This window comes from Rhinolophus sinicus, chromosome 1, assembly GCF_057876585.1.
Source record: "Rhinolophus sinicus isolate RSI-liver-muscle chromosome 1, RSI-T2T, whole genome shotgun sequence".
Taxonomy (NCBI): Eukaryota; Metazoa; Chordata; class Mammalia; order Chiroptera; family Rhinolophidae; genus Rhinolophus; species Rhinolophus sinicus.
This window is the reverse complement of record NC_142501.1, coordinates 17,045,858-17,064,188: the sequence shown is the minus strand read 5'-3', so window position 1 is coordinate 17,064,188 and position 18,331 is coordinate 17,045,858. Positions and strand designations below refer to the sequence as shown.

The window sequence follows — 18,331 nt, the reverse complement described above, 5'->3', positions numbered from 1 at the left end:
TAACTTAACAGAAACAAATGAATATTTAGGCTATCTTCCTGATCTTGTTTGGGAACTGTACCAGTGTACCTAAGGCCAGGAGTCAACTCAGAAAGTCTGTTCTACACTAAAGTTCACATATAATAAGTATATCTGAAATAAGATATTTTAAAGGTTTCTACATAACATTTCCGTTTCTTTTTTTTTTTTTTTTTAATGAACAAGGACCATTTAAATAAAAATAGGCATCATTTTGGGAAAGAAACCATTTGAAAGTAAAAAAACACAAAAGTAATTGTAGAGTAGACATTTGTAAATGTACTTACCCTGCAGAAGAGACGCAATGAAGGCAGTTGCTACACTGCTAGAGCACAAAAGTATGGAATGATCAAGGTAGTATTTTCCCTCCGGAATCCAGCCCAGTATAACAGCTGCCACAGCTGCTAGAAAACCAACTACTGTTGCTTGAACCTAAAAAATTTTAAATAAAATCCAATGGAATGATTCATTTTGAAAACACATTTTTAAATCTGATTATGTAAATATGCATACACGAAGTCAGAAGGAAGTATTATATATGGTAACTGAGCTGCCTTACCTTTTAAAGAAGCAACCATATTTTCGTTTTAATATTCTATAAGGTGGTGGGTTCTCAAACTGCCCTTACTTGGTGGCAACAGGTACAGAATAGGGTCCACCAGGAATCTGTTTTTAACAAGCACCTCAAGTGACTTTGATGGTATAATCCACAAATCATCTAAGAAACTACCAACCTTAAGACTGAAAAGTACCCAACCCACAACACTGAAGTCTGATGCTAGAGTAGTGTTGGCAAGAGACTGGATTTTATAATCCAATAATAAGAGTTTGACCCTTGGCTATACCACTTAATCTTGTGGCAAATTATTTAAATTCTTTCATTCAACATGTATTAATTTAGAATCCATTATGTACCAGGCACTATGCTATTGGGCTATAATGTGGTCAGAAGCGATTTATTCCCTGCTCTGAGAGAGCTCCTGATTGGTCGGAGAGATAGACATTAAACAACAACCTCACATAGAATCACAATTATGATTAATGCTATAAAAACTTTAGCTCCTAATCTGAAAAATGACAACGATAATATTGAACTTGAAAGGATTATTTTGAGATTGAAATGAACTAACATAAATATATAAAGTGCTTCCCACAGTGGTGACACAAAGCAACACTCAAGAAAAAAACAAATAAACAAAAAAACCCAGCAACTAAAAAATAAACACTGACTGTGAATTCTTAGAATCATTTTAGTAGATGTCAAAACTGAAAGAAAAGAAAGAAAACCCTAAAGGAAAAATCTACTTCACCAATTCTTAATTGTGTTTGTGTCATGGACTCCTTTGATGATCTGGAGAAAATTTTAGACAGATTCTTTTCTCTACAGACACATTCAGTATTTTTGGTAGTATTTCTGGGTGTCACAGACTCTTTGAAGTTGATCCATGTACTGGAATCCAGGGTTCTGGATAAATAACTCCAAATAGTCTAATCCTATCACGTAGTAACTTAATGGAAGAGCCAGGGCTAGCGAGTCCACATTGCTTAGATTCTGCCCCATTATCTTTCATTACAGCTCCTGTTGACGTCGCCCACGGGTTCAGAGCTGAGCTGCAAGCTGTCAGCAGCACTATGGCTGTACCAGTTGTTAAAATATGTCAGCATTGTCACACTGGTTAGTAAATAATATGAATATGTAAAAGCAGTACAATTAATTAATAATGTAAATTCTAGCACTGTGATTCCGAGGTTATTCTTGAAAATAAAACACAGAACTAGGGAGCCCTGGATTTTACACAGCTTTTATCTCTTGGAAATATAATACAGAGCTAGGGAGCCTATGGCAGGCATATAAATAAATAAATATATATATATATATATATATATATATATATATATATATATATGTAGAGGGAGAGAGAGAGAGAGAGAGAGAGAGAGAGAGAGAGAGAGAGAGAGAGAAATGGAAGCACACAGCTGAGATGAGGAAGGCCTGTTCTGTAAATCTGCAAAAGAAACGCCTAATTGTATTCAAAAAAGAGCAAAGTCTGGATCAAGAGGAAGGGGGGTGGGGCAAGGAGAAGTGGGGGCCATAGCCCTAACTAGATGTGAGTGCAGGGCATATCCCTCCTGGTGAGGTAATGGTTCTTCAATGGGATCAGAAACTTGGCTTTATCTGACAATTTGCACACTGGACAAGGCGGCCACCCTGCACAATTGTGAAGAAATCCGTAGCAGGTAATCTTCTTTGCATCTCATTTCATAGTCAGGAAAGCACCCACCCCAGCTAGTGAGAACATGTCCTTCCCACCCTCATAGCCGTCTACAGTCAGAAGAGCTTTTGCTAGCCCTATGCGCATCCCTTCTTCACAAGGTTTAGCAGATAAAGCCTCAGAGTACCCCTCCCCCCCACCTTTCCTTCTCCCTCTGCTTTAGTCCACGGGTAACTGAGCTCCAACCAGTTGCTGTCTCACTGGCTGGAACCGCCTGTGTCCTGATGGGCCTGTGTGGAGTGCCCTGTTTCTCAGGCTTCCTTGGTGGCGTAAGACAGACACAGACTTTGGGCCACAGCAACCAGGATCAGTGAGCCCCCAGCGATCTCTGGCTCCCAAACTCACCAACAGTTGCAGGGAGAGAGGATGACAAAGGAAGGGCTGAGACTAAGAGTGGAAGGAAAAATTAAAAGCTGAGAAGGAAATTATTAGAATGATTTGATGAATAAATTATACTACAACTATTTACTTGGTAAGAGTTTAGGATATTTAAAAAATAAAATAGAATAATATATTTTTAAATTTGTATTTATAGATTAATTTATAGTAGTCTACTGGTTGCTATATATTTTGATTATTACCCCTGCTAAGATTCGCACAGTTTCAAGCTGAAAAGGATCATAGATATCTCTAATGCAATACTGTGACTTAGAAGAGAAAAATGAAGCCAGAAAGGTCAAGTTAACAAAGGTTACACAGCTGGTTCATGTCAGCGCTAACACTAGATACCAGATTTTCTTATTTCTAACCCTGTGATTCTAGAAGTAGTTGTACAGATATTTTTTCCAAAAATTCCCTTATTTCTTTTCCTTTGAAATTCAATCTATGAAATTACTTTTCTGCAACCATCTTCTCATGAAAATAAGTGCGCATTTCCTAAGCTCATATTTGCTAGTTACTAGGGGGCTGCAGTCTTGTCTTGGGGATAGATACAAGAAGGTGGTGGGAGAGGCAGAGATATTCACATGAGACCAGAAAGAACTGCAGATAATCAATATAATCCATGGTTTCATGTATATGCAACTGACAATTTAATGTGTTTATTTATACTAACACCAGCAACACTGACAAATTAAGGAAAACTTAGCTTAAATAAACATCTGACCATAACATATAAAAAGAGCTAAGTTTAATTAAATAGAGGATTTACATTAAAAATCAAAGTAGAAAAATAGCACCTAAGCAATGAAATGCTAAATATTTATTTATACAGATATAACTCAAATTCTGGCTCTATTACACACTTATAATAGAAAATATTTTGTATATTATATACTTTTCATGTTTAGAAGATTATGATCAGTTTCTAGACAAAGAAAACTTTCAAAAAACAGGGGTATCTGTTTATTTTATCACTTTGTCACAGTACTAAATTGTTTTGGGTCCCCTGAAACAATTAAATGGTAGACTTAATAACACTAAAATTTATTTCATTCTTACAGGTAACATCCAAGATCTGTAAATATATATGTGTATCACTTACCTGTTTTAAAGCCAAGTTGCCAATTATTAGGTTCCACTTTTCAATGGGTGAATCCATCTTCCCAATATTTACCTGTTAAGGTGGATATTTTCATGTATCACTGAATAATCTATAAGCTCTCTATTGTATCTTAACCGCAAAGATAATTCTTTAGTAAATGCGATGAGCTCACATTGCACTTTAAATATAATTCTGAATTCACTACCAGTCTGTATCTCACAGTGAGCTTGCCTGAGATGTTTAAGAAATTGTTTTTGCTTAATTACTAAGTTACAAGAACTAGTGGGCTAGTTAGCACTGTACATGTTGGTGTCATTCTAACATGCCAAATTTTGTGTATTGAGGCCCAATATAAATATATAATTTTGAGCTGCTAGCATTAGTTCTACATCATGTAACTAATGTCATTTGAAGAATTATTGACTAAAAAACCCAGATATAAACAAATCATTCATATGTACATAATTTGTATTTGACTCGTGACTAAAACTGTTAGCAATAAAAAATTCATTCAGTTCACATATGAAGTTTGATCATGTATCTCACTATTAAAGTTACCGTGTTTCCCCGGAAATAAGACCGGGTCTTATATTAATTTTTGCTCCAAAAGACGCAGTAGGGCTTATGTTCAGGGGATGTCATCCTGAAAAATCGTGCTAGGGCTTATTTTTCGGTTACGTTTTATTTTCGGGGAAACACGGTATCCATCTTTCTATAAAATGGAAGAATACTCTCCAAAAAATACTACTATTATTCATATATTCAATTGTGGTATACGCTAAATCATACTTCTCAACCACTTAGGATTCAAAAAACGTATATCCAAATCTGGAAAGTTTTTCTAATGCAGTATTTTGGAAAACAATGAGCAATCATTATTTAAAATATATACTATATTGAGCCAGGTTTCTATTATTCATCATCTGCTTGGTCATGGAAAATAGATGAATGGGTAAAGGGGGAAATATATGAGTTATTATTTATGGGTATTTTTAACCATGGACAAGCTAGAGTTTAGCTCGTTGGCTTCAGACCACTAGGTTAAGTACTACATCAACACTTCCAGTATCAGTCTAGAAAACAGATTCTATTCTCTAGCCTCACTCTTAATTGTAGTCTCAAAGTATCCAGCAAATGCAAATATTAAGATTTCTCAGTGTTTTGGATAATTATTCATGCTGTCTTTATTTGAATACTTCTGTCCGAAGCCTAGAAATCTAAATTATTGATGAAATTTGTGTTCGTACCTCTAGTAACTTGTGTCTTTGCTCAAATGAGTAATAAGTTACAAGCAATGTTTGGAGTGAAACTGTCTCAGGCTTAGTGTCCAAGAAATAGGCATGAGACACTGGAAACTACAAGACATTGTTAAAGAACTTAAAGACACAAAGAAATGGAAAGATACTGTGTGTTCATGGACTGGAAGAATTAACATTGTTAAAATGTCCTATTACCTAAAGCAATCTACAGATTCAATGCAGACACTATCAAAATACTTCAACAAAGTTAGTTTTTAAAAAGTAAGATAATTTCATACAGCAGTAACTACTTTAAAAACAATAATAAATGTTTTGTATTCCCACCACCTGGCTTTGTCAAATATTAAAATTTTACCATATTTAGTATATCAATATATCATATATATGTTTTACATTATTATATTGGCCCATGGTATCTGAGGCTCTATTTATATTTCTGTAATTTTTTTTCCACTGGGTTCTTCATGCTGGATAATTTCTATCGATCTATATTCAAGTTCACAAATTCTTTCTTCTGCTGTCACCAATGTGGTACATTTGATTCTTTTTTTACAGTTTCTATTACTCTTTTAAGATTCCCCATCTGTTCACGCATCAAGACATGTTTGTTTAATTCTTTGAACATTTTTTCCGTTAGTTCTCTGAACATATTTATATTAGTTGCTTTGAAAGATTTTCTTAAATCCAAATCTGGGCCCATTGTGAGTCACTTTCCAATGGCTATATATGAATCACACTTTTCCTGAATATAAACCACACTTTTGTGTTTCTTTCCACAGTGATTTTTGGTTGAAAACTAGACAGTATAATAATGTGTATAATGTTGTGCTCGTCTGAGGATTATTGGGTTTCCTTTGTAATAAGCAATTAATTTGCATAGACTCAAATTATAGTCTCTTTTCTCTTCCACAGTGTTCAACAGCCAATATCTCTGCTTGGTTCTCAGCTACCAAATATTGCTTTTTACCCTAGCCCTTTGGAGATATCTCTTTTTTTCCCCTCTTCCCCCACCCCTATGCCCCGTTCAAGCTGTTGCTTCTCAGTCTAGTTGTGTAGGACACAGCTCCCTGGCTGGTATTATGAGCCTTGCGCTCCCCTCGGCTGAGGCAGTCGGTCACCAGTCGACGGTGGGCCGCTCACAGCATCTCATGGTAGTTCACGCCAACCTCCAGCAGCTCCCAGCAGCCCAGATCCAGGGAGAGCTGTTGTGCACAATCTTAGCTGTAGAGGGCGCAGCTCACTGGCCCACGTGGGAATCCAACCCGCCACCTCGGCATTATGGGGAGCACGGAGCTCCAACCACCTGAGCCACCGGGCCGGCCTGGGGGGATCTCTTTTGTACCTGTGTAGTTTAATGGACAGCCAAAGATTTGGGCAGAATTAATACTCAGATTCTGGGGCTCATCATCTCTGCAGTGCTCTTACATCTGTGATGTCCCCATAAATTTCCACCTGCTCTGTCAGGTCCAAACTCTGTTTACCTGATAACTCAAACCAGTAAAACTAAACTTTCTGTCACTATAGCTATGCACACAACACAACGTACTTAGTCAAAAAGGCAGAAACTCACAGATTTTAGCTGGTGTTTTGTGTTTAAAGTATAAGCCCCTCTCACAAATCTGCTTTTTTTTTTTTTTTTTTTTTTTTTGCCAGACTCCCTGACTTCTGCCATTTCAAGCTGGTAAGACTACAGGTTTTCTGCCACATGAGATTCAGAGATTGGGGAACTCCTTCACGCAAAAATGCCATAGAAGTTGCAATTCTTACCCATTGTAGTTATGGTCTTCAAGGGTAAATTCTAGTTTCTACTTGCATTTGATCACTTTCCATGGCCTTCAAATAGTATTTCTAGATTTCGTAATTTTTCTTTTCTGGGAAGGTTCACTCAACTACTTCATTCTGTCATTAACTAGAACAGGGAACCCTAATATGTATATTTTTTTATATGCTTGAAATATTTTATAATAAAGCATAGCATACTAAAATAACACACTCACACCCTCTAAATCTTCCTGGATGTACAGGGGTGATGCATATGCTCATAACCTTGACTGTGGTGTTTGGCATTTAGTAAAGGCTCAAAAATATATTTTTTTAAATTAATGAATTAAAAAAGGTAGAATGTTACAAAATAATTTCAGAGAATCAAGACTTCTCTGAGAAGAGGTTTGAGGCAACAAAGATCAGTTTTGCCTCGATGGAAAAGTGTTCATCAAATTGTGCTAAGCCATTGGCTTCTGAGAAAAAGTTTTATAAACTTTTTTTTTTTTAAAAGAAATACTGTCTTTAGGATAATGGATACCATTTTGACTCTTTTACATCTAGTAGTCAGAGGCAGAAAATTTTAGACCTCAGGTAACAGAACTTAAAGCCAACGATTTGTAGAACCACTGTACTTGGCTTATTTTCCAATTATATACTACTGTTATGCATCTCTAACAATATCTACTATAATATATATCTCTTGTTGTAAACATAAAATCCAGGAAGAAATTATTCAAGTTAATCATCATAGCTTTAGAAATATATTTTGACTCAAGAGGGCAAGATAAAGTTGATGTGGATTCATCATTATTAAATTTCCCTTGTTAAAATAGGAAACGTTTCTTATTGACATTTTATCTGTGAAATTTAATCTTTAACTTTATAGAGTAACAAGTTTTAAAGACAATTGGCCTTCAACAAATTGAGTGAGTAGGCTATATTTGATACCTTGTGTTTTAAGTCCTCTATCATTATAACTTCCCAGGGCCTTCCTTATAATCCTATAAGCTCATTTATCCTGCTTCTCCTGTAGATAATCATAAAAATGAGAAAAGCCCCTTTGATGGAGCAAAAAGATGAAAGTGATCATAGGCTGGCCTTCTCTGGCTACACTGATTTCTAGTCCTACTTTTAAAGTGAAAATTAATACTGCATAGGAAAATTGTAAAATTTTAAAAAGAATTACTTTTTGCACATAGATGAAAAATCTGACCTTCAAATAATGCTTGTTTTAAGTTAAAAAAGAAAAACTTACACTCATTCACCCCTCTCCCTGGAACCAGAGAGTACAGTTAGGAATCAAATACAGCAGTCCCAATTAGAGACAACAGGCAACTACATTAAGATGGTGGCAGGTGGGGCAAAGAGAAAGGAAGGCTTTCACTGGTAAAACAGATAGTCTAGACAGTAACTGGATAGAGAGGTGGCATGAGGTGATTGGCAATTTTAATAAACTGATAAGAAATATAGATAAAAAAGTATGGTTGGAGGAAGAGAAAATAATGAGCTTAGTTTTGAATGTAGTGAGTGGTGCAGACAACTGAAAATTCAACTCTGGAAGTCAGAAAAGAGACTGGAAACTGGGAATCAGCCATGTGAAGTGGTGGATTACATAAAATAGCTGACGAGAACATGTAGAACAAGGTACTAAAACTTGAACATTTCACTGTGACGTTCATCTATAGTTGAATGATAGTTCCATGCCGTTTACTGCGGCGTTTGACGTTACCCCACGAGCTCAGTGTCCCAGAAAGGAAGTTCAGGAAAGCAGATGTGCATTTTTCTCTATTTTTGTGTTTTTCAAGAATGACTAACAATAGGAAATGTTTATACTTTAAAGTAATCATTTATTCTAATAAAATGTAGCATCTTAACTGTATATACTCAAAAATATAAATACTGTAATTATTTTCTGTGGATTTTTGACACATTTTGGAGAACAAACTTGTGATCAATTAACACAGTGAAAAGGTTAAGAAAGACTCAAATCAAGAAGATGAGCAAAAACAAAAACAAAAAAATAGACTAAGAAGCAGCAATGAAAGAGGTGGGAAAATGAGGAGAGTGTGGGGTCTCAAAGTTGAGGGTAATAAAAATTTCAAGTAGTGAATCATCAGTGAAAAATCTATAGAAGGTGAGACTTTGGGGATTTTGCTATTAAGAAGTCATTAGCACAGCGTTGCTTTAACAGGGGACAGAGTATCAAAACTGGAATACAGCTGACAATGACTCTAGCATTCTATAAGAATAGCAGTACTCTGCCTAGCAAACTTGAGCTCAAATTCTCAAAACAATTAACACCATACACTAGATAAATGTACCACATTACCAAAGCTTGATGCCACAACTGACTACTTTCCAGCTACTAATATGTTCACTTTTACTCGTCTAAAATCCAGAGAAAATTTCAAGTGGCTACTCCCAGTCTTTAATTTTAGCGAATCCATCAGTCAGTTCTGTCATCTCTCTCTGAAAATGAATTCTGGACTCCAGCTATGTCTCACTGCATCCCCTGCTATCACCCTGATCCAAGCCCAAATCTTCTCTAGGCTGTATCACTGCAACAGACTCTCAGCTTGTCTCCCTGCTTCAGTCCTTGACCCCTGTAGCCTTGTCTCAATACAACAGTCCAAATAATCTGTTAAAATTATCTATCAGATCACATCCTTCCTTCGTTCATAAGCTTCCAGTGGCTTCCCATTTCACACAAGAGCCAAAGGCCTTGCAATGGCCCACAAGGTAATCTCATCCCTTGTGATCTACTTCCTCTCTCACTTGGTTCCAGCCCTATTGGCCTCCATGCTGTTCATCTAGCACAGTGGGTCTCAAATTTTGATGTGTATCAGAATGGTCTGGAGAGCTTGTTAAGATACAGATTGCTGAACCACACCCCCAGAGTTTCTGATTCGGTAGCTTTGCAGTGGGACCGATAATTTGCATTTCTAACAAGTTGCTGACTCAGCTGATCAGCACACCACAGTTGAGAACCATTGATCTAACGTATCAACAACAGTCTGTCTCTGGCCCTTGGCACTGCCTGAGACATCCCTATGTCAAATAGCATCAAAAAATAGCAGTAAACAAATTAGTATGTGGAAACGTAGTAACTCATGGCAACAAGCTATGATAACATGGTATAGTCATCTAATTCATGAAGTCTTAATTGCGTAGAGAACTAGATAATTCCTTCAGTTTATGGCTCAAATATCTTACAATCAGTGACACAATTCTTGACCTATGGAAGACACAACTCCACCTCAACCTTCCCAGAGAAAGGCCCAGCTAGATCACCTTGCAGTGAAGACCACGATTGATAAGCTCCTCCCATGTGCTGAGCTTTTAATCAGCTTTGGCATTTCCCTCTCTTAAATATGAACAGACAACTAAACATAACCAGATGTTTGGTGAAAATGTTTAATATAAAATGTAGACGCCACAAAAAATAAACTAAAGTTCAAGTAAAAAGATTAAGATTAAATTCACCTTTTTTCAGTTTTAATGGTAATGGGTAATCAAACTAAACAGAATTTAATTTAATATTATTTTTTTAATCAGATTCCCAACATCCTGGCATATTTTTAAATGAATTGGTTTGTTTAATCTATTATTTGAATCTAGACAACTGCTAGACAATGCTCAAGAATGCTGCTTGTAGAAATATTAGGTTGGTGCAAAAGTAACTGCGGTTTTTGCAATTTTTCTTTTAAACTGCAATTACTTTTGCACCACCCTATTTCTTTGAGGTAGGCTAGCCAAAATTTCAGTTTTCCTGGCAAAGTTATCGAGTTGTTTAAATGCTTGTGTGCTTAACTATATTTATCAGAACAAAGTTCATTTTCCAACAAAATGAAACTAAAGCTACCTTTTAAATCTCATTCTAATAACCTTCTCTCTTAAATGTTGCCCCTTTTACTTCTCAAGACCTCTTCTTTATTCTCGTCTCCTTCCAAAAAAACCTCTTGGATTGACTTCAAACCTAAGTGATCCATCAATTCTTAAAACATAATGCAAGTGTAGATCCTGGGAAAAGATGGCAGATGGAACACATGTATATAATTTCACTAACTCTGAAAACCTTAGTAAAACTACATAACAGTTTCTGTTTTGTTTTTTAAGACAAAAGCTAAAGGTATACTAGGCACACGTTCCCCCTGAATGCCAAATGGCCAAGTGTTCAAATCAATATTTAATGACACTAAATGTCACCATTATACAACGAACTTCTGGGATACTAGAATAAATGTGAAATTCAATCAATTTTTTAAAATTCCATTACGATTTTGTTATTTAACTTTTTAGAAATAATTTCTTAACTTTCAAAGCTTCTAGATTGATCCTGTGATCACTATACTTTATTACCTGTAATACTACATAGATGCTCATTTTCAAGAAACGTCATTAGAGAATCAAGATTGTTTTTCACAGTTTTGCCAGTCTCGATACTACTGAGAATGATGGGGTTACCAAACTATTAGGCTTTCTTTCCTCTCATATAAGATTTGTTAAGATAAAAGGCGTTGCTTCCTCTTTAATTCCTAGGTGTGAAGATTTAGTTGATAATGATGATGCAATTTCACTGAAAAATTTCATAAACTAAAGCTTTGTACACTGCTTGATGATGATGCTTTCTAAATATTTTCAAATGAGTCCAAGATGGTTGCCCTAACATATAATTTTTATTTTAATATTTTACACATACTTACTGCTTCACATGATCAATTGAGAAAAATTGTCGTTAAACCTTGGATCTGAAAGTCTAACAATGGAGAGATGTAACTTGCTTCCAAGACGACGACGACAGCAGCAACAACAACAACAGCAACAACAACAACAGAAACAAAAACCCACCGGAATTTCCATCGCTATCTCAGCTTTTATTGCATCCATGCTAATTTCAGTATCTTCTGCACAGTAGAATGACAGGGCTTTTATAGCAGATATCACGTAAGAGTTATGTTTACACCTCAAGGTACATCTATCTAGTTACTTAAAAAGGTTCCAAGGAAAAAACACTTTTTCAGTAAGGAACCACTAGCTATTAGTAAATCCTATTATTGGTACCTTCAGAGTACAATATTAAGGCCATTTTGTGGAAGTGATCCTTTTTAATATATGACTTCTTTTCCATCTTGTTTTAATATACTGCAGAAATACATCACAAGGCAGCTTCAAAATCTCTTCCATGTCATGCAATTTTTCTTAGGCCAAAAGAAGTTTTCACTCCTCAAATCTAGAATCAGTAGTACTCTAAATCTGGTGAGAGGGGTCCCAGCTCCGTGATCCATGGCTTAGAGGGCCCTCCTTTGGCCCCCCTTTAGCTATGCCCCACTCACAGGGTGAGGAGTACATAGGGCCCAAGGTGTGTGTCCACTCAAAGCCTGTGCCTTCTCCTCTCCTAGGCTGTGTTCCAGGTACCTGGGACCATAAACTTCCCTGACCAAATGGCCTGGAGCCCAGTGTTTGGATTTTTCCTGAAGTCAGGCCTCCCGAAGGTAGACCACGCCACCACTGGGTGCATGGCCAACCCAAGGAGTACTCAAGGGTGGCCGTTCACTGGGGCTATAGAAGGAGCTTGGACATGGAGCCTGAAGTACGTGTGAGGTCTTTCCAAGGGCAGGACATAGGAACAAGGGTGGGGAGGAAGGGGGACAGGCCTCAGAGCAGGGGTTGGCTCTCTCTACAACACCATGTTCCAAAATCAAACCCAAGAAATCCAAGAATTCATTGGACTTCCAGATCTCCAAAATGATATATTTGCCAAAGTAGAAAGACAGATATATTTCTCTTAGTCTGTAAGATTGTATCATTTGAAACTACATAGACGTGTTATATTGGCCTCCGGTTTGGGGCCTCCGTTTGTATTCCTGCCCCAGGCCCACCTGTCAAAGTGAATCTGTGTGGAAGGCTTACAAGTATTCGACTCTATTACACTGACATGATAACATTGATGAGATACAACAGTAACCTGGAATGGTCTTCCCAGATTTTGATAAGGCTGACTCACTTTATTATTCGGGTTCCAACTTACACATCACCTCTCAGAGAAGGCTTCCCAAACTACTGAGTATAAAATAGCCCGCATGAATAACCACGCTTCATCACATTACCCTGTTTTGTTTTCTTTACTGCCCTTACTAATATCTGAAAGCATTTACATAAATTCCATGACAGTAGAAACCTCGCATGCCTTGTTATTCCTTTACAGACTAATGGATTCTTACTTTATGCCACATGTTATAATCTGTAACTATCATTTATTTTGTGGCTCAAATCATCCCCGATCTGGCTAGCATCTAGTATGTTACCCTGTATCCTTTTGTTATGTCCCATCTTTTTGTTTTGTTTTTTAAGCATTTCTTTACTTTTTGGCACCACAAGATATTCCAGGGTCATCTTATACTTTTATGCTCCAGCCCAAGGAGCTTAGTTTCTATTGTTCTCCACTCCCTTTAATATTCAATAATTACAATGATTACATGCAAAATTATAGACTAGACTAAAGTGAATTTAGCCAAGTAATTCCACTCAGTGAGGTTTGGTTTCACCTTAATGACTAGTTGATATCCTCAGACATGATCTCCAGCTCACTAACAAACTACAGAGATAAGCAATGGGGTTATATACATAAATAGTAACTTTTAAAAATAATAACTATCAAAGTTTTATCAAGTACCAAAAATATTGTGTATTGGTGCTCAGACCGAGACCCTAGGAGAGTCCATTACAATGTAGAGGAGACTATTAGGTTTTTGTCACTGCTGTTAGTGACTCGTTTTATAAACTATGACATACTATCCTGTGCAGGGTAAACAGAATGTTCTGGAATGTGGCTTATTCCATTATGCACTGGCTCTGCTTCCTCAGGAAAGTTACTCAATGTTCTAAGCCTTAGTTCCTTCTCTGTAAAATAGGAGTAATAGGTCTTATTTCGCAGGGTTGTTATAAGATATCCCCGTAAAGCAGTTAGTCCTGACACACTATGAGAGCTCACTAATACCCAGTATGCCATCATTGTCCTGGGCAGGGTATGGCTATCTGACCTTTCATATATAAGAAAGGGACTCAGCAACTTCCATAGGGCACATGCAGCATTTCCTCTCAATTGAGCAAGCCAATAATGTTAATAAACATTATTTAATGCTCTTCCTTTCCAAGTATCTGCTTTCCTCAAGAAACCTTAGGGCACTCACAGTTGCCTGGGGGCGGGGGGAGAGGGCAGGAGGAGAGAGTGCTCTCATCAACAACACAGTTGTTCAGCTTCCACATCTTGGTTATCTTTAGATACACAATCTTTTCCCCTAGTTCATAGATGAATTCATTTGCTGTAGCTTCTTTAAAGGAAAAAAAAATACCTCTTACACGAAAGGCACTGCAGTCAGTAATGCACTCTGATGGCTTCGTTAAGTTTTCGCTAACCCTCAATGGGCCGATGGCTCATCCAAGTGAACCTGACAAGCCACATGGTTTTAACCATAACGTGGTCCCACAATGAGGAACACACAAAGAATGTTATAGTGAAAAAAAAACAGTGTCCTCTGTGGCTTCTAAAAATAACTCAGAATGCTACTAGTGGTAGTATTTTCAAAAATGTTTATCCTTTCTGGATGACTATTAAGCAATATGTAACTAAAGCCTCAAAAATGTGCGTTATTTTCTGAATGGTAGTCACAATCCTAGAATTTGCTGAACGAAATAAGAATGCGAAACTGTATGTATAATAATATTCATTACAACATTGTTTATAATAGAAAAACATTAGACAGAGCCTATATCCAATAATGGATGATGGATTAAACTGTGGTAGAACTACCGGGGGTGCCAAAAAAATGTATACAAGTGGACATTTTGGTCAACGTTGCTCAAGCAGTAGTTCGCCTTAATTGAAAGTGTATAGACACTGATGGGAACCACTTTGAGCACCTCTTGTAATTGCAGAAGTCACATGTGACTTGTATTCATCTTTTGTTATTGGTATATATTGAGTATTACAATTTTAATACAGTTTTCCTTTCTTAAAATGTGCATACATTTTTTCGCGTCCTCTGTATATACCAGAAAAGTACATAGCCAGTAAAATAATAGTATAGGTCTACATTTACTGATATGGAAAGATAAACATGGTATGTCTATATTCAGATGGATAGCCTGGATTATAAAAAAGAATAGATATGATTCCAGTTCTTTTTCAGAATATACAGTATGTAGATAAATTATGACATACCTAACTATGTATAGTTATCCATCCACGTATAGAAGGATCTATACCAAAATATTAATAGTGATTATGTGTAGGTGAAGAATTTGGGATAGTTTTAAATTCTCTTCTTTATACTTTGCTCCCTCTTCTTCAGTTTTACAATAAGCATGTATGACTTTTATAATGACAAAAAGTTTAAATGCCAATCAACCAACCATTGAATCATAAAGAATCTCAATATCTGAGTTGTCCCATGTGTTAAGCACTGATGATAACTGATGTATGCACATTTTAAGAAAGGAAAACTTTATTAAAATTATAATACTTAAAATATATCAATAACAACTGCCAGAATGCCCTGGAATTAAAGGAGGGAAATATCCTACTACTTCTCAGGATAAAGGAGGTCCTGTAATTAATTCTCTGATTAGACAACCCAGAGAACTCACGGGGTATCACATCAGGCATAACTACTTAGCATAGCCCTGAGGTCCAGAAATTTATCAGATAGAGGAAAAAAGTTTTTCCTGATACAAATTCTCCATAATAGAGGGAAACAGCATTGGTAACATACATACTTTGAAGGAGGAAAAAAACTTACTGCGGTCGATAATCTAGATGCCAATGTCATTTCCAAGTTCCCTTTGAGACCAAGCAGTGCAGGAACTAAAATGAAAACTTCTGTTACTTTTTTGAACACCTCCCAGTGCTGCAAGAAAAAAAAAGAAAAAGGATTTTCTGACCCTCTTTAAAAAGCATTTCAGAAAAAGATGTTTCTAAAAAATCTCAGCCTTTTTTCCAATGTTGCATTTGCATTTTGAATAATAACACAAGTCATTTAATCAATGAACATTTAGCTTACCCTCATTCTCCAGAGCTCTGAAGCCTTGAGTTACTTTAGAAGATCTAGTTAGGGTTAGGAGTGATAGTCACTATATCCCAAAATATATCTAACTTGATACACATCTCTGAGACACTTAAATTTTACTTTATCCCTTATGATGCCAAAAGTCAGTGTAACTAGCGGTTAAGAGCGTAAACTAATCAATCAGATAACATGGGTTTGAATTTTGGTTCCAACATTAATTACAACAACCACACAGGAATATTACAGTAATATTATCTCATTTCACTAATGAAGAAATAAAGATTCAGAGAAGTTAAATGATTTTCCCAAGGTCAAAATATGGGACCTAGAATTGACCTCAGGAGTTCTAAGTCATCCATGTTCTGGTCCCATTTTCAGGGCATGAGGCAACAGGTTGCAGAGCACAGGATCATAAAACGAACACTAAATTGGAAATTAGAAAATTTGCAATTCTAGGCATGGATCTTCCATAAGTTGGCTGTGTAATCTTGGATGAGTTACATATCTTTCTGATCTCAATTTCGTCAGCCATGAAATGAAGATATTATCTGCCCTGTCTAGCCCTTGGGGAAATACCATAACGAAAATAACAAATATTAAAGTACTTTATGAACTGAAAAGACCATAGAAATGACTTAGTATCACAAAGTGCTGTTATTAAGAGACAAAGTTCCCAGTACGAGACTTTATGGCCTAATCATATTAATTTATGTCAAAAAATAATAAAAAACATAGTCACCATTAATACCAAAACAGGTGAGAAAAGCACACTTTAACTCCATCTGATAAATGAAAGAAAAATTAAATTTGTCCCCAAAATTTCCCTAGAGGTTGTTCCAAACAGGTACAGAGTAGGGCCTAAAGAGAAGTTAGGAAATGTTTATCAGATCAGTGTTTGGTAAAACCTTGGCTCAAAGGACTCGCAAGGGAACCCCTCTAGAGTCAAACCAATTAAAAATGGGCCTAGCAGTTTCTTCTTTAACAAAAAGGCAACCATACAAACAGAAGATATTTGCAAACAATACCTCCAATAAGAGGCTAATATCCAAAATATATTATAAGGAACTCATACAACTCAACAACAACAAAAAATCCAATTAAAAACTGGGCAGAAGACCTGAACAGACACTTGTCCCAAAAAGACATACAAAGGGCCAACAGATACATAAAAAACACTTAACTTCACTAGCTGTTAGGGAAATGCAAATCAAAGCCACAATGAGCTACCACCTCACACCTGCTAGAATAGCTATTATTAACAAGACAAGTAATAACAGGTGTTGGAGAGGTTGTGGAGAAAAAGGAACCCTCATACACTGTTGGTGGGAATGCAGATTGGTGCAGCCGCTATGGAAGGCAGTGTGGAGGTTCCTCAAAAAATTAAGAATAGAATTACCACATGGCCCAGCAATTCCTCTTCTGGATATCTACCCCCAAAAAATCTGAAAACATTTATCTATAAAGTATATGTATCCCCATGTTCACTGCCGTATTATTCACGGTGGCCAAGACATGGAAACAACCAAAGGTCCTTGGATAGACAACTGGATAAAGAAGGTATATAGATATAGATATAGATATAGATATAGATATATAGATATACAATGGGATATATAAGAAAAGATGAAATACTGCCATTTGCAACAACATGGATGGATCTTGAGATTATTATGCTAAGCGAAATAAATCAGACAGAAAAAGTCAAGAACCAGATGACTTCACTCATATGTGAGATATAAAATTGAAAGTAATGAAAGGCCATACTGACTGCGTTAGGAGTTGAAGCCTAGAAAACCTTGTTGGACTCCTTCACTCTCCCGGGAATACAAGGTTCCAATCTCGGTTTAAATCCTGGTCTCACCACGGATTGTGTGACCTTGAGAGAGTTATTTAGTAGCTTCCGAGTATTGACTGTCCACTGTATTCCAGAAGCTTTCTGTTTATTACTTCACTTAATTCTCACAGTAACTTGAGGAGGTAGATCTATCCCAGTTCTGCACAAAAGCTAGAAGGCATTGTGGGCATGGAAAGGCTCGTGGGCTCAAGATTCAGTTGGCCTTTCGAATCCTGGCTTCATTTCTTGTGTGACCTTTGTTAAATTCTGTTTCAAACCTCTTCATATGTAAATGTTGGATAATCTTTCAAAGCTTGTTCTGAGGTTAAAAGTAGTGCTCGCCACAGAAGCATGTGTTTTCTTAAATGTCATTAAATAATCTACATTATTCGTTAAAAAAAAAGTAACAAACGAACAAAACAAACAAAAACTCACAGATAAAGACAACAGTTTAGTGGTTACCAGAGGGTAACGGTGGTGGTGGCAAGAAGAGGGTGAAGGGGGTCAAATATATGGATCCCCTCAGACAGAAGGAAAACTGACTCTGGTGAACACACAATGTAATATATAGAAGATGTATTAGGTTGGTGCAAAAGTAACTGCGGTTTAGGGGCAGTCCCTTGGCTCAGTTGGTT

General features: G+C 36.6%; 1 protein-coding gene across 4 annotated transcripts in view; it reads right to left on the bottom strand.

The window, feature by feature from the left end:
• The window catches only part of SLC41A2 (solute carrier family 41 member 2), a 106,383-nt gene that overhangs the window by 53,157 nt on the left and 34,895 nt on the right, over positions 1-18,331 (bottom strand). For all 4 annotated transcript variants that reach the window (XM_019728466.3, XM_074326246.2, XM_074326245.2 and 1 more), the window contains exons 3-5: positions 15,596-15,703; positions 3,775-3,846; positions 306-450 (exon numbers count right to left, since the gene is read on the bottom strand). In XM_019728466.3, coding sequence (XP_019584025.3) covers positions 306-450; positions 3,775-3,846; positions 15,596-15,703 — 325 coding nt within the window. The remainder of the gene's footprint in view (positions 1-305; positions 451-3,774; positions 3,847-15,595; positions 15,704-18,331) is intronic.